The sequence below is a fragment of the Drosophila yakuba genome, chromosome 2L (assembly GCF_016746365.2).
Source record: "Drosophila yakuba strain Tai18E2 chromosome 2L, Prin_Dyak_Tai18E2_2.1, whole genome shotgun sequence".
Taxonomy (NCBI): Eukaryota; Metazoa; Arthropoda; class Insecta; order Diptera; family Drosophilidae; genus Drosophila; species Drosophila yakuba.
In genome coordinates, this window is record NC_052527.2 from 4,838,672 (window position 1) to 4,865,845 (window position 27,174).

At 43.0% G+C, this 27,174-nt stretch overlaps 2 protein-coding genes across 2 annotated transcripts in view; one reads left to right on the forward strand and one right to left on the reverse strand.

Annotated features, from left to right (window-relative positions):
* The window catches only part of LOC6526858 (neural cell adhesion molecule 2), a 60,699-nt gene that overhangs the window by 5,211 nt on the left and 28,314 nt on the right, over window positions 1–27,174 (reverse strand). The window lies entirely within an intron of this gene.
* Window positions 22,893–23,560, forward strand: LOC6526859. The gene has a single exon (XM_002087923.4). It carries the CDS (start codon window positions 23,029–23,031, stop codon window positions 23,554–23,556), a length of 528 nt encoding a protein of 175 aa, XP_002087959.1. The 5' UTR covers window positions 22,893–23,028; the 3' UTR covers window positions 23,557–23,560.

Consider the following 27,174-nt stretch of genomic DNA (forward strand, 5'->3'; position numbering starts at 1 on the left):
TGTACAAACACTTTTGTTTTCGCTCAAGAGCTGTCTCTGATATCTCAACTTATCAATGCCGTCGACGGCCACAGTTGCCAAACAATGGCCAAAATTACTTTTTATCGCTCTCCGGGCAAAACTTACACGTTCCCGAGATCCGTCGCTATATGTGTGCCATATAGTTATGGGAGCATACAAATATTTGCATTGTTCGTTCGCCTCACCTGCAGACGCCCACGTCACTGTCTCTGTGGCGTCTGTCAGTTGAAAAGCGCGCGTTGACTGCTTTTCTGAATCGGATGATGGCTGTGTGACTTGTTACACAGCGAGAAAATACCACCTTAATAGGAAGCTGATCATATTATGCTTTCAAATGTAAAGCTGCTATTGGAAACTCTTTAAAAATCTTTAACAAAAATGAAGTATATTGAGATGGCTTGACAGTGACTGTAACACATCTCTATGTGTATATCCTGTGACTCCTGTTGCTGCGTCCTGTCGGCAATATCTGGTGGTATCTGGTCTAGAAGAATGCGATGTCGTTGAATTTCATGTGCCAAGCAAAGTCGCAGCACATGCAAGCTTAATGGCAGTGTCACGAAAAAATGAAATAAAATAAAATGAAATAAAATAAAGAAAAACCAACACGTCGGACGAGAGCCAGTGGAAAAGTAAATGTAAAGCAGTGCCAAGTGGGAGAAAAACAAACTGTTAGTGGTGAATCGGAAATGGCATTCCCGCAGGAGCGAAATGAAATTATCTGACTGGCTGTTGGCATTGTTTGGCGGCCTTTATAAATGCATTATGTCGCGCACTCGTGTGCCCTGCAAGTGGGTTAAAAAAAGATGTGGGGTGTGGGGGGAAACTGCAGCTGGCAGTGGGTAGTTTCTGGGTGGCTTTTGGGTGGTTACTGGGTGGTTTAACACAGACTGGCTGGAGTTGGAATGAAGTTGCTGAGCGGTAACACGTGCGAGCTGCCAAAAAATGCAACCAAGCATGCAGCGCGTGGGCGACGTCCTGTGAACTGACGTATAATGCCAACTGGTCCTGTCAGGATTCTGCACGAGACCCATTGAGTTTTTATGTGGCTGTGCGGGACACTGCAAGGTGTTAACCTGGAAATTCCGTTAAATGAAATGTATTATTCAGCACCGATATGCGGAGCATAAAAACACGAGGAATTTTTCAAGCTTATGCTTGTGGTTCAACATTTCTGTAATTCGGAATTAACAGAATATAGTAGATATATAGTAGTAGATATTCCTAAAAAGCTCGACCACACTACATGATAATAGAATAAAATATACGAAAAATTCATTCAACAACATTGTTGTTTCGAATAAATTCGCATTCATGTCCGGCAAAGTTGAGCTAACAAGATGACACGCCATTGAACATTTATTGCTGCTTGAGGGTTTCTGTTCAAATTGAAATTTATTCATTTGCTTTTAAATCATTCATTCATTTGGAGTTTTAATGAAATTCTGCCTCTGTTTTTAGAACGGGCCAGCCTGCAATTCAATTTCCATTAGCTCGACGAAAAACTTTTTAATTATTTTCCAATGCTCAATGGGGGGTTTGGGTACTCGGCTTCAGAATTCTATTTGCTCGAAATGCTGCAAGTTTTCCTCTTTGTGCGACATTTTTGTTTTGCATCTGCGCCGGCAAAAAGTTTGTTAATATTTTTGTTTTTTTTTTGGTTTTTTTTTTGCTTTGCCCAGTACGCACGCATGCTCTCGACTTCAATAAAAAGTTTTAATTTTGCACTTGTACTGGGGAAAGGGCCTGACGTCCACATTCACATCCACATGTTTTAAATATCAGCATAAACGCACATGAAGCACACTTAACCTGAATTATGCGCGGCTTTACTCCGGCCTAAAGGAAAATCCGGGAAAGCAGGAAAAAAAAGCATGCAAATAATTGTAGCATTTGTTCGAGCTTAACCCATTTCTGTCAGAGTTTCTTTTTTCCCGATACGTTAGAGTTGCAAAGTTTGCCATGGTTAACTTTTTTATCAAAAGCCAGACAGCCTGAGTGTGATGGGGAAGTAACTCAGCCACCTTGAACAGCAGTGCAATAACCCGTTGGCCATTATTACCTCGTGGAATATCCTGGCCAGGAATTTAATTCCAATGGCACACAAAGCACGTAAAGCTAGAACATACATAAATCATCAGCGCGTCTCCGCACAAGAATATATTTCCGCTATAAAATGGACGTTTCCGCATTTTCGGCAAGCAGCCAGAGCCACGTCTTGGTTTTGCTCCTGCCTTTTTGGCCAGCATGATGAAAACAGGAAGTCAGGTTGGCTTTCTTGGTTTCGCTTTTGCCCAGCTGCAGTTGCAGTAGCAGGTGGAGAACTGGCTTCGGTTGCTGCAACCACCAGGTGCTTCAACTTCAATGGCTGGCCGGCAAAGATGCCTTTTTAATAGTTTTCCAGCTGACACTTGGTCATGCTCTGCGCTCTTGTTTCAGTTTGGCAATTAATTTTTCCTGCTTTTTCCGCAAACAGTTCATAAATTTTGCATTATGTGAGTGCGCGCCGGAAAATACATTTATGCGTTTTTAAATGCCTGGCAGCTTATAATTCTCCCAGTTCGCCAGCTCTCAACTCTTGGGCGGCCTTTGAGGAAGCTGGCGCATATAAATTTGCAACTGTCCGGCGATAAGGAACCAGAGTGCCAGGATGCGGGTGTGGCTGGTCCAGTTGCAGACAGGACTCTCCTGACCATGATTCGGCTTTCGACTCATTCATCAGCCCGTGGAGCGCCTTTGACTTTTGAAACAAAAGTTTGACAAACTTTGCTTTCTGCTTGGAAGGAGGCACACGCAGTCAGTTTAAACTGACGTTGTCGCTGGACGCCAAAAAAGTTCGAGCTACTTAAATAATTTAAACATTAAATAGATAAATCTGCGAACAGTGGCTCACTGTCAGTTGCGATTGGGATTTGCGTCAGCTTAGGTATACTAAAAAATGGAATACCAAATGGCGGACAATGAGAAAATCATTTTTAAGGATTAAACCGCACTTTATGTTGCTGCCTAAGTATTCAGTTAAATATAAAACAAAACTTTCATTGTCTCGTTTCTTTTGTCATGCAGCACAGACATATAAATTGTGACTCTGATTGTTAAAAGGAACTCATAACAAGTTGATAATTTATGTCATTATTCATGGCTCATATCTAAGCAGTCATCACAAAAACATTTTCTTTTACTTTCTTTGTCGCTTCACCCCACTGTCTCGCTTTCACTTTTCCACTTGCCCAGGGCAAACTTGAGTACATTTGTCTTGGACCCAGACCATTTGTTAAGCAAATTTCGCGTAAAGTTGCAACATGACAGGCGTCGCATTAATCATGGGCCATCAAATTGCATTAATCGTGGCTTCAAGTGTCGCTGCTAATTATCCTGGCCAAGGATAGCATGGCTGAGCACTCCTCCAGGACTTCTTCGCTAGGGCGCACCTCATGGAGCTGTAATTGAAACTGTTTCAGCGCACATTGCGTATACGCAGCGTGCAACTCGCTACTGGAGTCGTGGCTGTAAAAATAAAAATCAAATTTCCACGCCGCTCTGAACTTTGTGCGCATGCAATTTTTAGTTAAAACTTTGTCTCATGTCGCTGCTAAAAATTAAAATCCAACTGCTGGGCGACAACAACTCGTGTAACTATAGCTTCGCTGTAGTTGTTGCCATTCGGTCCCTTGCTAACAACTTTGCTGCTTGCACTTTGTCGTAAAAATAAAGTTTTACACACGCGTACGCGAGTTGCTTTTTCTATTGTATTACTTACTTGATGCCATTGTGCCACGTCCCACAGCCCCACATCCCCACAGCCCCACAGCCCCACATCCCGACAGCGCCACATCCCAGTTGCAGAGTCCCACATACATGCCACATTACTGCACCGCCTTTAGTGTCTTCATTTTTAGTGCGCCATGAGCAAAACTTGTCAGTTTCCCGATCCACTCGAATTGTTTTTGTTGAGTCAACAAACGGCGGGACATTTGTGCGGACAACAAGCGACTTAACCCGGAGGTATACCAACATAATAACCAAAGGGAGCAGAATGCCAATGCATTGTTATTTTTACGACTATTCCGATTCGTATTCTGAATTGTGGATAAATGGTCCGGTGATTACTATATCTTCAAAAAAACACTGAAGCATAATAGCTAAGAATATTCTTAATAACAAGTTTGGGAAATCCTGATTTGCTCCTAAATCCTGAATAGCTCTTCGTCGTATAGCTCATTATTTCATTATTTTTGTGTACTTTAAGCTAGTTTAATTTTACTATTGGCCCACATGCCAGCTAATTTGGGTAATTTGCCCGTAATTAGTTGGTTAGGCTCGCAACGAGGTTGCTAATTTAATTTGATTTCAGACAAACACTCGGACACGCCCATTTCCTTTGCCCAGCAGCGAAACTTCCTGTCTGACCACCGCTCGTCCTTGCGATTTATGCACCTGAAAGTTGCAGGCAAGTTTCGCGACTCATGGACGATTAACCCGCTTAGGAAACTGAGCCGCGGCACTTGGCTGCATATTTCATTAGCATGCAAGAGGCACTTTCAATTCGCAGTAACAACAATACGTTTGCTATAAATTCTGGTGCGTGCATGAGGCACGCAAATTGTTGCCGGAGTTTCGAGTTTCACGTGATTCCAGCAGCGGGAGCAGATAGCTGAGGTAAGAGACTCCGGCTTACTGGCACCGCTGCAATTTAGCAATTTATAACCGCGGATTCGCTGCAACTCCAGTGGCCGGCTACAATTAATGCTCTTTTAATTAAACTTAAGTGCGCGTTCGCAATTGCAAAATTGCACCTAAGTATTTCAACTTCTGAGCAGCGGTTTGGTTCCAAAGGGGCGGCGACGGCGATGAGTTCCATGGTGCTGGCATTTAAATAGTTTACTCAAGTTGGGCTTACTTCAAGAATGTGGACTTAAATCGACTGATGCCGGCTTCCAGTGGCTTTTATTTTAATGAAATTTACCCAAAGCTGAATAGTTTTGTGAAATGGAGCTGATGGCACAGTGAGTCTAGGCTATGAAAAATTTATACATTTATTTTATTAAAAGAAAGTAAAGCAATTAATAGTTTCTCAGCAAAGCAAGATCTTGTTTCCGGTTTATGAATAAAGTTGAAACCTTTCTACACATTTAAGCATACACTTTGTGGCACTGTGAGGAGGGTGGCTCCATTAATTTATGCTGTAAACTATTAGAATCTCAGCCGAAACAGGATGCTGCTGCAAACTCCATACGGACACACGTGGTGTATATAGTCTAAGCTTTTAACGGTGTGTGTTTTGTGTGTTATGAGCAGCTAAAGCCAGCATAAAGAGTGTAACAAATTGAATTTTTCATCGCAACACTAAGCCCGCTGCCACACACACACGCACACATCGGAGTCATGGCTAACCACACACTTAACAAGTTTTTGTGCAGCGGTGAAAAACTGAACACTGAAAACTGCAAGCTGAAAAGTGGAAGCCGGAAGCATATTGAAAAATGCGACAATATTTTCCACGGGTGAAATGAGGTGAGCTCAGCAGGAGGTTTTTAGTTAGGCGGATAAGCCGCGCTCTTCCAGAGATGAGCAGGTGGGAATAGAGTTGCGTTCGCTGTGAGCCTTTAATTTGCGACCCAGAAAGCAGCAGGATGTGCACCATTTTCCTTTTAAACATATATTATACACAAGAAATATGAAATCCTAAGCGGTACAAAGGAAAGCACAGCGAAATAGCTTTGATGGTTTTTGGGGTTCATTTGCGTAGAACGGTTTTCCTGCCACTTAAGCCGTGCAGCTAATTACTTGGCCGTAATGTGTGCATTTATTACCAGGTGGCAAGGGAGCCATTAAAAATGATTTAACTATGCGCAGAATGTTCTCAACAAAAATAAACTTTGCTATTTTTGCACAAGTTTAATACCCATGGAGAGCAGTGATTTAATTACAGTTTAATTTCATGTTTTCCAACGCATGGATAATGATTGACACAAGTCATTAATATCGATTAAGCCGACTTGTTTGTAATTTTAACTCATTGGCATTGTTCGGCAGTTTAACCGGATGAAAAGTAGGACGATATCCTGTGCAAATTTAAAGCTTAACACGATGTATGTATTTGTGTTGAAACCACAATGACTTTTGGTGCATGCGGCTGCTTAAACGAGAGGCAATAATATTTACTTATTCATTTTAAAGTTTATTCATGCAGGAAGAATATAAGTGTATTATTTCCAAGAAGGATTATTCATTTTGAATAAATTTAATAAGCTACCTCTCTTTCCCCATTTAACATTTGCAGTCCAATCAACCTGAATATTTGTACCACTTTAATAGTTCCCCTGCAAATGCAGTTACTACTCAGCAGTTATTCATCGAGTATCCAACGACGATTGCCATTCAACTTTGCCCGATTCGTTTGCCATTAGAATTTTCGCATTGAGTTTGCCCTTCGTGTAATGCAGAGTAAATGCACCGAACTCACTTTCCACTGATTTACTGCGTGAATGGCATGACTTTGCAAATAAACTGCTACCAATTCGTCTTGATCACGGTCTCTGATTTGAAAATGCAAATGCGCAGCACTCTCTCAATCATTCTGGGTGGCAAACGGATGCAGTGGCATTAAAGGCGAGATGCTTGTCGCTCATTTCAAATCGAGCAAACAAATGCACACAAATTCACATCTCATCACCGAGCGGCACGACCTTTTTCGTGTTTTCCATTTTTCTGTTTCCATTTTTTTCGTTCGCTTTTTTTTTTATTTTGGGGGCAAGATGGAAGGATGCAACGCACAGATGGACCCGGATTCGGATTCGGTTTCGGAATGGGGGGCTGCAGTGGGCGAGGGACTTAAGTAATTCATTACTTTAGTCATGCATTGTCATGCATGTTTGCCACGCCACGCTTTCCTTTCCTTTCCGTTTCGTTCCTTTCCGTGCCTTTGCGATCCTTTTCGCTTCGTCCTGGCTGGCGTTGCATTTTTATAGAATATATCCTGGCGGGCAGGTCGCTCCACTTGGGGGTTGCATGTCAAGCTCAGTGCTGGCTGCTGTTGCAATTTGTATGCAAAATTGTTTTACAAATTGAGCAAGAAAGATGGCGTAAGCGGAACACACACAAACACGTATCACCTGACAAAGGAAAAGCATGTCATGCACATACACCCATACACATGCAAACAAGACAGCCATAGACAGTTGCATTTCACTTTTCCATGCTGCTTTTCTATACATTTTTGAACGGCTGCCTTCGGCTTCAGGTGAATGCCATTAAATGGGAAAGTTGCGGACTCGGCACACTCTTGTCACCATATTTACATAATTAATTGAGTTTATTTTTAATTTATGCCAAACAATAGCGCACTGATTACTCCGCCCACACCGCAGCCATACAGCCATACAGCCATAATGACCCACGTATTTATGAGAAGATTAATTACAATTTAACGCTGGCCTCGGGCCTGAAAATGAGAGCTTTGATGCATTGTTTTCGTTGCGCAATCTGGGCGGCCCACAAGTGTCCTTTCCTCCACCTTTTGACCCTGGGCTATTTTTAAAAGTTCTTCTCCTTGCGCAGCCAACTTTTGTAAGCCTCCTTCCGGCGCTGATCCACTTCAAACTGTAGCAGGTGTTGGCATTTAAGGCAAATACAAGGCAACGCAAATCCCTGCAACGCTGGCTGCAAAAACTTTGACGAAGGTAAGCGCTCGAAAGTATGCTACAGCGTTTTATTGTTATTTTTAAATCGCTGGCAGTTGCGTGCTTTCAAAAATTACGTATACGCCGTGTGACCAGCACTTGGATGTAAGTTGGCATGTAAATAGCATGCTTTAATTTAGTTAAAAGTGACTCAAGTAGTATTTAAAACTACATTTCACTTTTTCACCAGTTTGGTTTATTGCTCCTTCAAGTGGCCGCATCATGTTCTTAAAGTTTGCTTGTAATATAAGCTGCATAATAACTAGCTGCACAGCACTACTCACTGCCCATTAAAATTTGCCTTCAAAGTGCATATCAAAATTGCAGAAAGCTTTGGATTGCGGTCAGACTTTTGAGGTCAACTATTCATATTATAATTAAAATATAAATACAGCAGACTCGGGACGAGGCAAGTACATATTTACGCAACTCTCGGGCGGCAATTTAAGTATTCAAATATTGACAGTAGTTTTGTCTTCGGGGGGCGAGCAAGTTTTATCAGCAGTGTCGCAGCAATTTGTGTGAGCCACTTTTCGAATTCCGATTGTTCGATGTTGAAGTGGAGTCCCGCATGTTCTCCATTCTCCATTCACCATTCCCCATTTGTTTGTTGGCCAAAGTCCACTCGGCGAGTGAAGCGGCGGGAATCTGGTCTATTGAGCGAACTTTTCCCAAAAGTGGAATTGCATTTGCTTTGCTTGAAAAACTATTATAACTTTGGCCAGTGCCTGCGCCATGCAAGAGTTTCAGTTCATCCAACTATGAAAGTACTTTATGTGAGCTAACAAAAATATTTCTTTTATTGAGTTTCACCAGATCCTTGTGTCCGTTCTTGTGCCTCAGCTCGAGTTTTTAGGCTGAGTGGATCGAGTGCGGCCCCAAAACTTTTGTTCTCAAAGCGCTGTTGCAGAAGGCCAAGTCCCCAGTTGCCACCAAGTGCCATTGTTGGCCAAGTCGAAGACAAGTTGATACCGGATACGAGCCTCGTTCGTTCGTTGGTTATTTGATATATGCAATCTAGAGCCACAAGGAAATCGTTTTATTTACTTAGATTAAGCTGTAGTGATACAGAATAAACTGCACTTTATCATTTTGCAGAATGCAGAATGCAAAAGGGATTATCTTGTATTGCTGTTGCTCAACTAATCAATTTATATTGGAGAACTTTTCCCAAACTTGTATTTAGTACCGCACATTTGCCAAACTTGTATTTTCCAACAAACTGACTTATCGTGCCACATTCAAAAGCAATTATGTCGATTGGTTTTATGGCCCAGTGCTAGGCATGCTGTAAACTATTAAATTTGATTTATTAACTACACAAATTAACCGCAAGTGTTGGCCCGTAAATTGTGCAATACATTTTTGTGTATACAAATTGCCAGATGATGCGACATAAATTGTGCAACATTTGCATTTAAAATGTCATTGCAAAATTATAACTTTAAAGCCCCCGCACTCGCCCACATTAGCCGCTCAAATAAACCTGTTTCCGCCGCACAAAAAGCCATCATAGTTTTAGTACTTTTCGGCATTTGCAACAAACACACACACAATCATTCACGCACACAGAAACAAGCCGCAGACTGTGGCATATGGTTTGTGTTTTTGTTGCCTTAGCGCATGTACATTTCTTGTTGCTCTGGTGATGTAATATTCGCCGGCGTTTTTGTTGTTTGCTGGTTATTGTTTGTGGCGCTAGTTTTGTGGTCGCTCTTTGTTTTGGTACAGACAATGCGATGGCAAAAAGCGTTGCAAAAAAATGTTGCTTACGCAATGGCACATGCTTCGTTCTCGGATTTAGCCCATCCCCAATTGTTGCAGCGCCTGTAGTTTGGCAACAAAAACTGGAAAACAGGGGAACGGAAAAACACAATAAACACAAAAAAAAAAAAAAAACACATTCGCATGCAACGTCAGCAGCAGCCAAGTTTTAATTACGTAAAATATTTTTGCATAGCCCTGCTTCGCTGTATCCCTCTAATCAACTTAAAAGCCGGGTTCGCTGGCAAAGCTGCAGTTGCAGCATCAGGACGCAGGACGAATTGCGATTCGGCAACACGGTCCGGTCCAAAAATGTTGCAGCAATGCAAAGTGCGCTCCATGAGTCGCCTGTTGCAACTGCGCGGATCGTGAAAGCATCCCAAAAAACCCCACCCAGCGTAGTTTCCCTGCAGAGAGCTTAGAAAAGTCAGACATCAGTGCATTTTCATCCTTTCCCCAAATTGCCAAGCTGCTGCATCTGAGTCTGATAATCACAGCGCAGCTACTTTCCTTCGAAAGGGTTTCCTTACTCTGAAAGGGCATGCTACAATTGTTTGCAGTCTTTGTAATTGGTCTCTATACGAAGTGAGTCTCTAGTAATAAATTTTGAGCTAGATGCATGTGCTCTTTTAGAAAAGATTTAATTCGCTAATTGAACTATTGAAATATTTAGATTTTAGGTTTTTTTTTTCAAGTATATTTTCATAACTTTAAAGTTTAAGCTGCGCATATTTAATTCAGCATTTTCCTGCCGCTTAGCGTATTGAGCGGAGTGAGCGTGCCGCCAAATGGTTTCTCCTCTGTGTTTGTTGTTATGTAATTACTTGCTGAGTGAAGTACGCAAAATGTTTGAGCTGGCAGTTGCCAAAGCGACGGGAACTGAAATAGCAACTAGCACAACTTGCACAACCAGCACAACCAACACAAGTGCAACTCCGACTGCAGGACAGCACCCATACACTCGCACACACGCAGCTCTAAGTGCTTTTTGACATGCAACTACTACACTAAGTGTATGTGTGTGTGTGTGTGTGCATTTATGAATGCTTGTATAGGTAGGTGCGAACATTTATTAACATGCATGTGGCGGTGGCAAGAGTAAAAGCAATTTAGTTTACTGCAAATGCTGGCCGGCGGCCCTTTGTTCTGCTCTGTACTGTTGTGCTGCCTTCAGCATTTTGGCTGATTCATGGCTAAACGTTTGGCAGCAAACAGTGCGTATGATTGATATCGTAGCCAGCATAGCACAGTACAGCACAGTACTACGGCCCAGTAGGAAAATTGAATTCACAACCTGCTGGCGGACAACCTGGTCCATTAGGAGCGTAGGCAACAAACTAGATACAACCAATAGATACGAGTGCGGGCATAAATCACAAGTCACCTGCCTGATATTTTGGCCAACAATTGTTAATCAACTCGCAACATGACAGCCGCAAATTATGCGAGGGACTCGAGCCCAAGTCGCCCAGTGAGGAAAGTCAAAATCCGGTCAGCGGTGTTTCTGGTGTTTGTGCAGCTTGTGGCGCCTCAAAAGTGTTTGCTAATGTCTGCGTGCATGGAATTTATTATGCCAGTCGGGCATCGATCAATGTAACCTTTTGTCCGATCGAAAGAGGCCAGGCGAAATGGTCGCAATCGATTTCAATTGCCACAAATTGCGACATTCTGCACACAAAAGTCAATGCAATTATGTGCAAATTGCATTTAACTAGATTCGATTCAATTCGTGGCATTGATTGGATTATGCAAATAGTCGATGCAAATACCATAAGCACACGGCTAATTGAAATTGCTGGAAGGAGAAAAGTTCCGGACAAAACTTTTTGCACCAGGTGCTGCTGGTCAATTTTTTTCGACTTTAAATTATTTAGTTCAATAATTTCACTTTCCTTCGAAGAATTTTTGGGGGGGGGAAACTTTTTGCATCTGCCTTGGAAAATGTGATTCTCACACTTGGGGGAATTTTCCATTGTAAAATTCATGGCATCGACACCACATATTTTCCCTGCTGTATTTTCCCATTGACGTTGGTTTACTTGCACTAGTTTTAATAAACAGTTGCTATGCATTTGAGCAGCTTTGTAAGTGCTCAGAGCTCTCAAATGAGACCAATTACAGTGTCAACATTCGAAATTCTGTTTCACATCTTCGGTGTAAATAAATAAACATTTCCTCAAATGTAATAAAAGCAGTAATTACTACTTTCATGACTATGCACTTTGCAGTGAATCAATTATTAGATGTTTTAGGTGTCCAGTAGCTTTTGTAGCTCTACACAGTTGGCAAATTTCTGTGGATTTTACTTAAAAACATACCTCAGTTATTTGTTCAATTTTTGCTACCCCTATTAGAAGCTTAATTCAACAAATCCTAATTGAATACAATTTTAATGATGACCCAATTTGGCGGGGACATGCAAATTTCAATATGCTGGCCACTTTCGATTCACTTGTACATTCGGGGGTGACCGTATTTTCGCGTTTTCATTTTCAATTAGCGATCATTTCTGATGGCGCATTATGCCATCGCATAGTTATGCATTCCAGCCAAATTCAATTTGAAACGCAATTACAATGGCAATTGGGGCTGCATTCATAATCAATCGGCGGCTGTTTTTAGAAACCAAAATGAAAGGACGATGATGTCGGTTTTGTGTCCAGGAATCGCATTGCTAAGCAGAAATAATCAACGTGCTGATATTTTAAATAAATCATGGGACACTCGATTCATGTGACATGACTGTGACATTTGTTTTGGCAAACAATGTGTGTGCGGTGCACCGCGTGCGCTAATTGAAATGTCAGGCGGGCCAACGTGTCGTATGCGTAATGCTTAGTGCCGTATAAATAATGTCGTCTAGCGAAATTCCATTGACATTTGACGGGTCATTACTTGCTTAACATGAGCAATTCAAATTGAAGGGGCACATATACCAGCTCTCGTCGATTTAAGTCAGCGTTTTTGGCTCAAAGTTCGTCCTTTAGTGTCCTGGCCTAAATGGAGCATACACACATGCGTTGCCAGAAAATTTCTCCAGTGATGCCTGCAATTGTCACGACAACTTGCCGTCTCTAATTGCAGTTTTCTGGCAGTTGCCATTCTGGCATTCGCATAGCGTCAACTTGACACAATTCGAAAACTGAATGCCGTTATGCCATTGTGCTCGTTTGGGCTAATTTGTCTGACAGCATAAGTTAGCAAGGGACATCATAAAAGGAGAGAAGTGGAAGATAAAGTCAGCCTATTCCCAGGGAAAAAAGATGCACCAAAAAGTTGGAGAAAGATGCACAAGTTTTGGTCATAAAACACCCATAAAAATTCGAATTTTTTGCTTCTTCAAATACTTGGTATATTAGTAATAAATATCTTCTGACAGATAGCTCAAATTTTCCTTTGGCTCATCCACATTTACATATGTAGGTGAATCAATTAAAATGCTATCGATGTATCTACATAGACACTACCCTTTTTCGTTCATAATTGATTGCTTTTGCCAGCAGCCAAAATGTGTGCACTGCTGAAAACTTAGACTGTAGTTTGACGTTGGCCACTAATTGGTCACTTGCCGTGTCCTGATATATGTGGACCTTCGTGCTCGGCAATTTGTCCAGTTTATTTGACGCAAATACTCATAGATGGCAGGAAAAAGAAAACACCATTTTGCCTTGTGTCGAATATAAATTTTTGAAAACTTTTTATACACTGCTGCAGAGTGTCGGGCGTTGAGAGCTGTCAAGAGCAGGGCCAAAAAGACACCGACATCGATAGCAGGACCAAGGACTCCGGGGAGTGGACTTCAACCAGCAGACCAATGCGTAACACTTGGGCCAAACAAACTTGTTTACACATTTTTGGTTGCTCAATTTCTAGTGTCAACAGGCGAGTCACCAGCTAGTCCAGTTAGTCCTTGTCGTCCTTGTCCTCCGTGGGCGTTGTCCTGTGGGTGGGTGTTCTTGTGGCCGCCTTGTTGTTGCAATGCTACTGCCGTTTAAGAACCAAGAATGCGCTAAAAGTAATTCACGACCAGTGCACAAGTTGGCCACAAAAAAAAAAATGGAAGGACATTTCCTTGACCGTGTGCCAGATGCAGGCACGGCGATTCAGGACCCCATTTCTGCTGGCTATATGCAAATGAGTCGCTGGCACGACTCGCCGCGACTTTATGACCCGATGCAGATGCAGTTTTTTATGATCACGACTGCCAGCACGGTTGCAGTGCTAAATTACAGTCGCGCATTACGGCTAATCCATGGCAATGATGACGTTTAGTGGCCTCGGCGACAGTTGTGCGAACTTTTATGTGCCATAAAACTGCCACGAAACAGTGAACCGAATTCGGATGCTTAAGAGAATCACGTTCCTTTCAGGAAATACTGCTTTTATATAAAAAAGAAGTATTACCTTTGCGTAGCAAGTTGATCCCAAAATAATTCATATATTTTAAATATATTTTTCCTTAACATTTTGATTACATTCAGACAGTTTTTAATTTTGCTTGATTTTCCTCTACATAATGAACATTTTAGTACAGCAGTTTTCAGATTGAAAGTTTTCGTTAAGTCACAGATTTTAAGTGTGTGGCATTAACATCGTTGCCACACCACTGTTCGTGGCACTTTTTGCTGCTGTGATGCCTGGCACTCTGGTGCTAATTTCGATTTAATTTTATTTGAGTTTAAATTTTTTATACCCCCAACTTGGCTTGGCTTGGTGTCGTTCACTTGGCGTTTGGCCGACATCCTGGCGACCTCCTCCCAGCCCACATATGCCATGCATTTAAATGAACATTTTCCTGTGTGCGTGAGTTTTTGCCATTTCATTCAATTACCGACTCAAGCTGGACGACCTGGTATGTTCATGTCCATGTCTATGTCTATGACTATGGAAATAGCCATGAGTGTTCCAGCTGAGAAGGCTTTTATGGCTGACTGGAGCCTGTCACATTTGCTTATGCCTTGGCTTAGGTCAAATTATGTTTGACTATAAACGGCATGCGAAATTTTCGGACAAAGCCCCGGGCACATCAATTTTAATCAAAGACCAGACAACGTGCTCAGCATGGAAAACTAAAATGTTCTGGGTAAAAGAGGAAAAAAAAGGACGCTGTGTCAGGATATCAAGAGGCCTCATCATATCGTCGCATCGTGGCGTGAAACTTTTCAGCCCTCGAACAACACTTTTGAGAAGTCAAAGAGTCGCAGTAAATCAAAGCTAAGCCCCCAGCGTTGATGACCATTCAACGTCACTTAGAAAATGGAACAAGAAGGAGGAGAAGGAGATGCCCAAGCAGGGTCTTCAAATGCATCCGATGGCGAACTTTGAACTTGCACTGCCAGCAGTAGCACCAGTAGCTTAACCCCTTAATGCCGTTATCAGCCTTCGCATTTCACTTGGCCGGCTCGACTCGAACTTTGTTGGGTTATTTAGCCTGGCTCTTTTGCCTCTTGGCCTGACCTCTTCCTCCGGCAATTGCACCATTTTTTCTCTATTTTCCCGTAGCCACAGGGGATTGGCTCAGACCTGGACACTTGACCCGCTCAAATCCTTATTCTACGAGCAAGCACAACAAGATTGGGAGGAACAGCCAGGGGGAGAAATCAGTGCTACTAAGCCAGAAGATTGGGAACACAGTTTCTTAAGTTTCTTCAATTACAATTTATAAAGGAAAAATTTTAAAAACTAACATGTGAACGCAGGAGAAAAGCGAATAATTATCCACATTTTTGTGGGTAAGATTGAAGTAACATATTTTTATGTTACTTCGCCGAATGTGGAATACATAGTAAATCGTCCGTGAAAGGAACTCACTGCTTTCTGCTGTTCATTAGCAACTCTGTGTCGCCTAATTCCCTGCTGACTTTTGCGAATTCGTTGTCACCACGCATCAGTCGTCCTGTCAGTTTCCACGTCCAACCAGAAACCATCCTCCGCCAACAAACTGCAACCGGGGCTAAGCCCACTGTGCTTTGTTGACTGGCTGCTCGCTCTATTACCTTACTACGACTTCCTGGCCCTTGGACTGCTTCTCCTCCTTCTCGTCCACCTCCGCCTCCGCCTGAAACAATGTGTCCAACCTAATCCTTTTTATGCCCCACTATTATTACCAGCTGAACAGCAACATAGTTATGGTTCTGGTTGACGAACCAGTTCAGACCCTTGGTAAGCTGCTTACGATTGTGCCCACTCGACATGTCAACCCATCGCAACCCCATTACAACAGCCCTGGACCCAAAGACTTTGTCTCCATTTCAGCAATTGAGACTCCTGTTGCTGGCAGCAACTTTACTATTTCTTAGCTGCTGGCCGACTTCAAAGTCAAAGGCTCAGCATTGACACTTTAATCGGCTGATATCATATTTAATTCATCTCGAGAGACGGGCTTTTGATTCAGTTTGGCAATTAGGTAAATGCTCTAGCAAACATAAGCATACTAATCACCTTCTTACTATCATTGAAACAATGCCAACAGCAGCATAACTGATTTTAAAGAAATGAGTCCGTTTGTTTTAGTTCACTTTATATCTAGCAAATGACTTGGTAGCAAAAATGTAAAGGCATTCCTGGACTTTGGTTCTAATTAGTTATCTGGAAAAGTGCATAGTACAGGTTTTAATAAAACGATGAGGCATGCCCTAAAAAAAGAAAATGTGGCAAAGCCAGTTAAGGCATCCAAACTGTTTGTTTATATATAACGGCCAACCGCAAAAACCATCGAATTTGGCAAAATGTCAGAATGCGGTTTTTGCCACCAAACTTTGCGTATTTGCGGAGCCGAGGCAAAAGTTCAAAGGGCTGCGGTGAATGGATAAGTTGGTAGTAACCCCAACCCCTATCAACCGATCCAAACACCGAAAAAAAAGGAAAACATTGACAAGGACGTAGAGAAAGGATCCTGAATCCTGAATGGCTGTGGCTGAAAAGTTGCCCCGGCAAACATGTGCTGCAATGAGTTATACGTAGTTTTCTTAGTAGCCACCGAAAATCAATATCCCAACTGCAACAGCTTTTCAGACTCTTCTCGTAATTTTCCAAAAGTCCAATACCAATTGCATTTCCTGGATGTGCTAGTGTGTGTGTGTGCTAGTATGTGTGTGTGTGGGTGCTAATCGTTGCATATCAGTTACGCGGTGCACGTTCAGCTTGTGCCCCTTGCCGCCATCTTTTTCCAGCGCAGGTTGCATCTGCTTATTGCCACATAAATCAACCAATATGCCAGACAGAGCTGCAGGCCAAAAAATTCTCCCCATCGGCGTGCTCCGTGTGGCTGCGCGAGTGTGTCACGCCTTCAGAGCGGAGTACTCGCTTCCCCATCCGCATCCGCATCCACATCCGCATTACCATCCGCATCCGCATTCGCATGGCTGGCTGGCAGACAGGCACGTGTTCCATCTTAAACGTAATATGAGTGGCATCCGCTTTGTCCTTGGCAGCTGCCTAGGACTCTTTCACCATGACTTATGAAAATGACTTCAACCATAAATCGAGCGAAATTGCGTCTATGACTTAATAATTTTCACGTGGAAAACATTTTAAAGTTCAATTTGGCAATGTCATGCAGCACAAGGATGAGGCAATAAAAAGGCAATATATCGTAACTTCAATTTAATATTGGCCTTTGTGTAGATACTTAAGTACCAAGATTTTGTGATGTAGAATTTCAAAGTGCTTCGTTATTCGACATATCATGTGAGAACCAATATGTAACTTACAAATGATGGTTTTCTTTCTTTTTTCTTTCTTTATCAAATTAAATGTAAATTGAAATAAAATTTAAGTATCCTTAAAGTATATCTGCATCTTCGACATTTAAGTGATCTAAATACAATGTTTTTTTCTTATTTATTCCTTTTTTCTGTATGTAAGTGAACCGCTTAGACCAAGTACTTCCCTCACACATACACTCACACGCACACGCAACCGAGAAACACCAATACCAAGGCAGAAGTTCACACACAGATACTGAATGTAACTCTCGTGAGGATATATTCGCATATAGATCAACTCGGCGTCGTCGACACGGAAGTTGCCGTTGTATTTCCGGTTGTCTCGCTGACATTGCCGCCATTGCAGCGTCGTCGCCTGTTTGTCGCCTGTCACACATACACACACGCACACAAACATGCACTCAAATACACACACTATGAGCCAGGAGCACAAACAGTGCAAATGAGATGCCAAAATAGTTGCGTTTATGGTTAGCATTTGGAGGTAAATGAGTTCTGCTTATCCACTTGATGTTTCAGTTTCGGTGGCTGTTTTCATTTTAGCAACAGCTCGTTTTCCATTTTAGTTTTGCGGTTTTAGCCGGGGCTTAATTGTGTGCTTTTGTGCCAGGACATTCGCCAGGACATTCGCTGGGGCTCCAAGTGCCATTCGCTGGTGATTAAATTTTCAGTTTTACGGCCACATTTTTGGGTGGCGCACTGACTAATTGAAATTGCTTTTGCAAAGGCACTTTCGCGCGGCTACAAAGATGTCATCATATTTTCCTACACACTCGGGCCCTGTGGCATCAAATTAACTCGTTACAAATTTTTGGGTCGCAACGTCCTGTGCCCACCCAGGGAAAATGCAGTTTGCAGCGCGCCAAATTGGAAATGCTGTTTTTTTTCCCTCCCCCCCCTACACAAACTCAATTGCTGCATAAATAGTTTAGCCGAGTTGCTGCAGCTGTGGCCCATAAAGCATACGACCCGTGGGCCGCCGGTCGTAGCTTATTAATTACCGCAACGATGTCGATAGCCCCTCCGGCAACCAATGGAGCATCAATCCGGGTATCCATCAATGTTCCCGGGTATCTCCAACACACACAGACATGCTGCATGTGCATTAGATTTTAATTGCACGTAATTTAACATGACTGGCTGGCTGGCGATGCCATCGACAAGCGCTGTGCCAGCGGATTTGTTACAAAGGAAATGTGAAATGTGATTGACGTCGAGCACTTGGCTCGATGCAATGTGCCACGAAATGAAAGGATGCCCCTGCAGCCACCGAACAACATATAGCATCCAGCATCCGCCACCGCATCCGCAACAAATGAATCGAGCAATGCAATAAAAGCCATCAATAACCGGGCTCCAGATGTCAATTGATGAGCAGAACTACAACCGACAGCCAAGGATGCACTTGTCTCCGGCGGTAATCGTACGGACTGAAAGGAGTTGGCCAAGTGAAAGTGCTTCCATGGTGCAAATTACCACAAAAACCCAGCGTAGCTAAACGCACATGAGGCATAAATAAAATATGGCTAAGCAAATGGCTTACGTAAGCCATTCGAGTGTAAGTGTTACAAAGCAAAGAGGATATAGGTTAGGATGGCATGGCAGGGATAAAAGTAATCTACATAAAATGTAGAGCATTGAAATCAAACACTTGGACTTCTCGCATGAGCAGCATATATAAGCCATTTTATAGATAATTGCTGGTACAACAGCTGTATATATACCAATATATATGCCAATTTATATGGCTGAAGAAAGAGGATAATGGAAATGAAAACAACTTGTTTAGGTATCACTTCATCAATGAGAAGAACGCAAACAAAGGGCAACTAACTCGAACTAATGCAAACTTCAGCTCACAATAATCTACTTCACTGCGCACAACACATTTTCAGAACTCGTACAAAGAATTTAACTCGTTAAGGAGCTCTCAAATTTAAAACTCCCTACTTTCTGTATCAATTTGAAGCTCTAACTGTTAAGAAAAAAACACAGTATGAACTCTCTAGTATGAACCATAAAAACTGTGCAAGAACATAAAGCCCTGAATGGCCAGAGCAATTTGACAGATGTTGATGGATTCGAGAGCTGCAAACGGAACTATAACTATAACTATCGATGTCACTGCCGCTTTCGCCGGCTGCAACTTTAATGCCTGAAAAGGAGCCGTGGCATGGGAAATCAATACGGATCCGGGCGGGGCATCCCTGGTGGGGCATAACACCCGATAACGGGCCGCTGGATTTATACCCAGCCCGGTTGCCAAAGGAATGGCTACACTAAAAATTGGCAGTGACAAGCAGCCGGGCGGGCAACAAGGTGGATCCTGGTTCTGTGGCATCCCCAACTGCTGGATGTGGCAGCAGCGGTGACGCTGGTGGTGATGGTGGCGGTGGCGGTGACGACAACAACAGGGGCAACAAAAAGTGGCGCCACCAAAGTGCGACGCCATTTGTCTGGGAAAATAGGAAGCAGCGAAGCTCACCAAGAAAAAATGCGGAAAAATATCGCTCGCTGGACGTGACCTAGAAAACTTGAGTTTGCCCCAAACTTAAATGGGGGAAAAGGCGGTTAACTTGGCCATGTGCGTGTTCTTCGACATTAAATTGATTTATTGGGTTTCAATTTTTGCACAGCATAATTAGGTTTTGTTTGGGCAAATTGATTGAGTGTCCAGTTGATTGCCAGCTCATTCATTAAAGCCAACTGACAGTGGCCACATAATGTTGTTAAATTTAATTAGTTTTCATCCAAGCCAATTTGTGTGGGAATCAGCTGGCAGTCTCACATATCTTTGATTTAAGTCGGAAAAAAGAACTTTTAATTAATTCCGACAAAGCTCATTTCACACCGGGTAATCGTTGTATCTGTCATTAAGCTATTCACAAACGGACTTTAATTCGCATTAAGTGCTATCATTAAATCATTGCCAGCGGAGTTATTGAACTTTCAATAATTTTCGCAAATAAATCGAATTATCATTGGTAGTAATTTAAAAGCAGCAATCGATTCTCTTACGAGATGGTTTAAAAGCATTTTTTGCTACCACTTTTATGGAAATGGGATTAAAGGTAGGTTTTAAATGCATTTCTTTTTAAATACAAATAAGATAATCGGATTTTCAGGCACAGCTGCATGAATTTAGGGCCCGCCCAACATTAACTCATCAATCATAGTAAGATAAGTGTTTTAAACAGGAATACTTAAAAGGATCCCTGCCTAAGATAATGCCGCACTAAATGTCAGACCCTTTTCATTCATTTTCATCTTACTTCAAAAACATTTTATGAATTCCACGCCTCAAGGCTCTTATCCATTACTCAAGAACCTATTTAGATTCAGAAGCCTCCTGTTGGCAGCGCTGCCCACACTCGAGTTGGCTTTAAATATGTTTTAGTTGTAGCAAACATGACTTCATGGCGAAATTATCGATTTGCCAATGGTTGCCAAAAATTGCTCCAACAAATGGCCAATGCCAAGAGGTTGATGTGGCTGCTGCTTCTGCTGCTGTTGCTGCTTTCGTTGCCATTGAGAATCGACTGGCGCCGTCTGGTCGCGAGTGGAGCGAACAAAGTGTAACCTTAACACACGCGGCTGTAAAGGCGAAGGACTTTTCCACCCCCCTTTACACCACCACCCCTCTTTTGTGCACCCCCTCTCCCGACAACAGACAACAGAGAAAGCAGACAGACAATGCCGTTCATTACAGGAGGCCAAGCGTAGGAAAAACAAACAAGTTTTTCCAGCTTTGGCGACGCCGCTGCTGATAAAGCATAAAACTGTCGTCAAGGCTTTGCCAGAATTCTTTTTTTTCTCGCTTTTCAAATTGAACTGGGTTCCAGGGGGCTGGGATAAAGAGAAGTGGAACTAGAAGGACTCTTGTGTGTTGGGCGTCATAATAAGGCTAACACAATGGGCGGGATTAAGTGGGTCCAAAGTGCAATGTGCTCTTTTGTCCTTTGCAGCTGCATTTGGAGCCCATCTGCCCGAGGCTGTTGCATGTTTGTTGCGCTTTTGTGTGGGCAGCGACAACAACGGCTTCTGGCGCCGAGCTCCAACATACATGTGCATGTCCTTGTTGGATGCCGATATAGTGGCTCCTCCACTCCCGATACAAACACATATATATATGTAGGTACTAATGCGCTCCGATTCGCATTGCAATTGCAAAGTAAATGCTTTAATGCGCTTATCCTTTTAGCGTCGGTTGGGCATTCGCTCAGACTACCTAACCGAATGGTTTCCTACCGGCTGCAGGACCTCCTTTCCTGTTTCTGCTCCTACTCTGCACTTTTTCACACCCATTTCTATTTTTTCCTGCCCGCCTGGGCAAACATTGTCGCCAACGCAGTCGTTGCGATGTTGGTTGTGGAAATAATTTGAATGCTCTGTGACTTGCTCACAGCGGAAGTGAGAGGGGAATTACGTTATAAGTAGCTAACTTCCTTTGCACAGGAGCAACTTTCAAGTTCCGTTTTGTATTTGTTTATCTGGGCATACTTAGAAAGCAAGTTTGCAAATAATAGGTAACTGCTCGTTTAGAAAGTCCGTATTTGCAAGGGGCAGTTCCTGTGCGATAACAGCTTAGTCACTGATACTGTTTCAAATTTATACAATTTACAATTTTATAATTCCTACTCCTGCTTTTGGGATTTGTATATTTAAACATATCAGTTTTTTTCAGAATTGATTTTCTTAATTGGCCATCTAAAGCGCATCGAGCGCTTTGTCAACCTTTTGCCATGTCTGTGCACCAGAAGAAATGGGGCATGCAACACTAATATTGGCTCCACCTGTAGGCGAAAAGCTGCACTTTTTTTCGCCACTACGAATCGACGAATGCAGCCAATTTTCACCCGCTCACGCGCCACTGACCGATTTGTTCTGGGATTGGTCCCACGGAGGGCAAACGGCAAACGGCAGGCGGAGGCAGTGAACCGTGCGGATGTCAAATATTTGCACAGTTGTTAAATTCCATCAATGGCATGTCACGGCCAGGCGCGCGTGTCAACGTCAGAGTTATTTTTTCGGCAAAAGACAATCAGAACACGGCCAGATTGGAGTCCAGCAAAGGATACGTGTGTGCACACATACGAGTTGCAACTGCGCTAATTAACAGGCAATTAAGGCGGCGGATGAAGTTGCACAAACACAGCTGTTGCACTCATCGACCAAACAATGCCAAGAAGAAGGGTTAACTTAAGCGCTGCGACCACAAAATGGCGGGCAGACGACTTCCGCTTTGCGACTGCCATAGAGCAACAGCCACCAGAAAGGGAAAGAACTACAGAAAGAGAGGGAGAGAGAGAGGGAGAGACGGCGTCGAACGCCATTGTTTATTTAAGCCAATATCCGTTATTTAAGTTGAACTTCCTTCCGGCTGACATTCGTTGTTGCCGTTGTCAGCTGTTTGTTTGGCTTTTGTTTGAAATATATTTAGCACTGCTGCAAGTGCAAATAGCAAATAACAAATAGCAAATAGAGCCGCCATTTGGACAAAACTTCAGCAGACACACAACAACAACGCCCAACTGCACCAGTGGACAAAGTTCAGCCAACGGAAGTGTGAACTTTCTGCCATTATATACAGTTAGCCGCACCCGTGCAGAACCGAAGAGCGAGAACTTGAGAAGGACATGCGATGAATTGCCGTGCGAAGTCCTTGTCAAATGAATGCTGCAAATTAAATGCTAGTATCATAGTAGCCATGTTTCTGGTGTCAAATATTTATGCCGATTTCATTACAATTCTCACACACTTCCAGTTTTATATACACATTTCACCCGAGCACACAGGTTGAAAATTTCTAAATTCTTTCTTATTTTTACATCAGTATGGAGTTTAATACTGGCTCCTCAAAATCTGCAAAGGAGCCGCCGCGATTAGGAATAGCCATCGAGGATCCCGTGTCCAGCTGCGATGAGTTTCCCAGGCCGCTGGGTCCGATGTTGAAATACATAGCCAAGAAGACTCCGAAGTACCAGCCGAATAGGAGGAAAACTATTGTAAAAACCAACCAAGCCAAAAAATCCAAATTGCACTTATCCAAGGCACCGACTCAAGGCAGAAAGCGTCCTGCCGCAAAAGTCGCGAAAAAGAGAGCTCTGACCAACAGGAAACCCAGAAAACCAAAGGCCACCGGGATTTTTGGTGTGAATAGAACTGGTGGGGAGGTCCAAACTGGAGAATCCAACGATAGACCCTGGTGGAAGTTCCTATTTGGCAAAAAGCAGGATGACGAGAAGATCTTCCGAGAAGTCGAGAAAGACAACATATCCTGCGATATGATGATGTCCGACAGGTCAACCCAAACCAATGCGAGTATAAGGAACACTTATAACATGCACTATAAATATAATTAAACTATTTTACCGTGGTTACTTACTATGAGGTCAGCAACTATACAAGTCTGCAGAGATATGGGGTTTCGCTTAAAAGTTGATATATGCTTTTCTGTGGTTCTTTAGTTTTAAGGAGCAGAATGGCCTGGTAAAGTGTACTCTGCACTTTCGGTGCCCAATAAATTGCATAATAAACAGGCTGTCCGGTGGACAGCCGGAGTCGGTGGAGCATTGAAAAAGGATGCTCTGGGCCAGGTCCATTATGCACCTGCAGATGGCCGAAAACTTTGCCGTGCCATTATCTACCAACGGGGGGGAGGGGAGTGCTGCTCTGTTTCAACATGTTTGGGCTAATTAATGTCAGAAGCCATTGCAGGGATAACTTGGCGAACGGTCTGCCATTTTGTTCTCCACCTATACACGGCCAGGCAATTGAAATTTAAGGCCGCCAGTTTATTGTGGCAACAAAAGAGCGAACTCGACAGCGGATGCTGCTACTGCCCTGCCCCTCCACTCCACTTCGCAAAACTAACTCTGCAAGTGAGTTGGCCTTTAAGAAACGCTGACCAGAACTAGAAGCAGAACTTTTTTTGCCGTAAATAAATCGCAACGAGCATAAATGGAATGCAAACTTTTTTTTTCCGGTAAGCTGACGTTCTAATTGTTGCACGGCAGTCCGGGTTTCCAACTCCTGTTGTTCCAGGTTATCTGCCGGCAGCTCTTCTCCGGCACCCTCTTGTTGTTGTTTTAATAAAATATATATACTCTTCGTTTTCGAATGGAAAAAAGAAAAGAAAAGGCGTAATGCACCTTTAAATTGAAAACCTAATGAGAAAAGCCCTTGGGAAGTGCTCAAAAATTAAACAGAAAGGGCGGCCGCTACGTGCTACTGCCAACATAATTGCGCTTAAAATCGTTTAAGTGTTTTATAATCCGCCCAACGATTTTTTCCAGCTGCTGTGGTCGCTTTAAACGATGTGCCATCCATCCTGGGCGATACCAGGATTCCACAAAAAGTGTAAAAAAAAAAAAGCAGGAACTGGTAAAGCAAGCCGAAATGGCTTTTTAAAGCGTCGTCCTGGACGATCCTTTGCCTCGATGGGTCTGCGAGTGAGCGAGTGTGGGTGCGTATTTGCTTTTGCTGGTCAGTTAAGGCTCTTATGAACGCACACACACACACACACATACACCGACAAACCCACGCACACACACACCCACACAAAATCGACAATGTGAGCCATTAAAAACGAGGCAAATTTTTTGCACGCCGTTTGCGGATTTTTGGCGCTTTTCTTTGTGGCCACTGCCGCACCACAGGGGCATGCAATTCGCCAGCGGTGCAGTTGCCGTGCAAGTGGGTTAATTACATTGGTGGCAAGTACCGCCACGGCTAAGGAAATTAGCTTGATGTTGGTCATTTTAGGTTTTGAAATAACCAAAGCACTCATTTTAATGTCTAATAAGTGCATATGCTTTAACTTTAACTATGTACATACATATATGTATTATGAAAGGATTTGCTGAAACGCGGTCAGTCTGTTAGATGAAAGGAAACATTTATGTGCTCGATTTATTATTCGTAAACAAAATCAACTATCATGCCTTTTCTTTGGCACAAGCTGGTATATAAATATTTATGAGAAAGCAAACGCAAATTGTATTTTCTCTACGAAATTGTTGTGATATTCTTCCGCCTGAGTGGCTGCCATTTGACTCTCGCAATCCCCAGCCAAGTCGCAGCACCTTAAAGTCAAGTAGTAAATTTAATTTATTCACATTCGGAGCGGTGCGCATATGCTAAAGTGAGATTTTGCTCCATATTCACCCATAAGCTGGGCACCAATTGGGGTCACTATTGTGTGTGTGTGTGTGTGTGTGTGTGTGTTTGTGGGTGTGCGTGTGCGTATGTGAGTGTTGGTGCGAGGAATTCGTCTGCGGATTCACAAACATTTCAAAGCTAAAAACCCCTTTGCCAGTGGATAACCACTCGAGCCACCACTTGCTGGAATTCAGAAAAAGTTCCCACTTACCCGGAACTTAAGACACTCAAGTGCTGGCCCATATGGCACACACACATACGCAGACACACATACAGCTGCAGGGAGCAACAGATACATCGGCCTCCGTATGCAAATGCCGGAGTGAGCCACTTAGGAGCAGTGGCATTGGTGGTATAGGTATGCTGCACCTTTGGCTTACTGTGGGTACGTACCTGCAGGAGACAAACAGCAAAAAAACATAAGTAATAATGTCGAGCTGCTGTGGTTAGTCACATGAATATGAATGTGTTTCAGTTTTATTTTTGCATATTTATTTCCGCCCTTCTCGGTGGCTCTGTGCCTCTGTGCTGCTGCGGAAAGTATGCTTATTTAAATGGCAAACAAATAGACAGAAGCGACCAGGAGCAGAGAGTTATGTAACCGAAACTGTCGACAGCTTTTGCCCTCGTCCTGCCATGTCCTGTGCGTCGCTTGTGAAGCGCTTAAATCTTTAGAAAATATCTAAATTGTTCTCTGTGGCTTTTGTGTCAGCTGTCCCACCCAGAGAATCCATATATGTAAGTATGTGAGTGTGTGTTTGTGTGTGCGTGTGTGTTTGTGACTCTGTACGAGTGTGCGACATGCATTATGCTGTTTTTGACTTTGCCACAAACTACGTAAAAATGTCTTTCTCGTTTGCCCCGTTGCCTGCGAAATGAACTTCATTGTAAGCCGCTCTGGGGATTTGCTGTGACAAATGAAATTTATAGTTCTGCGATTCCCTTTTCCCCGGACAACAAACGACAAAACTGCAGAGCTGCAAATCTCCGAATACTGGAAATCTAATTCATCTTTCAAATTAGTAACGTATTTTTTGCATATGGGATTTGTAGTAATGGAAATCAGGTTGACAGTGATGGAAAATTCCGTTTTACAAATGTTCTGCTCTAAATGCTAACTTATAACGCAGGGCATATTGAAGGCTTTTCTGTGCACAACTGCCACTTTACAGAACAAGAAAATAAAGTAAATTTAAATAAATACGAGGTAACAGTGTAGTCTCAATGTCGTCAATCGCAATGCGACTTGCTTTTTGTGTGGCCCGCAAACTACAATGGTTCTTTGTGCACATGTGACATGCAGCCCCAAAAGTGGCATAAATAAAATTTCATAGCATACTTTTTTGCGCTGCCTCCGAGAGTTGCGCATACGGATACGGATACGGATGTCCATGGTCAGCGCCATTCGTCATCTATTGCTGGACGCGGCTAACCCCAACTAAGAGGGGTTTTTATACATGCATCCATCATTCCCGCCCAACTATGTACATATATACGGTACGTAACCCCCCATCCTTCTTGGCTTTTCGTTGGAAGGCATGTCATTAGCCTGAGTGCGGGTCCTTATAATTTGCCAATGGATGGGGGCTCACTTTAATCATGCCATCAAAGGACACAGGACAAGAGGCCCGACTGACAGCTGTTTGTGGTCGGACAGCTCGTCGGTCAAACATTTAGCCTGTTGCATCCAATCGAGAACCAAAATGGGGTTCGGTGACACCGCCGCCCCTGCTAATCTAATAAGTTTCCTAACAGACCGCAGCGATGCGATCCTGTAATACAAAATTCTCATCCTCATTTCAGTGTATGTGCGGCTGTGC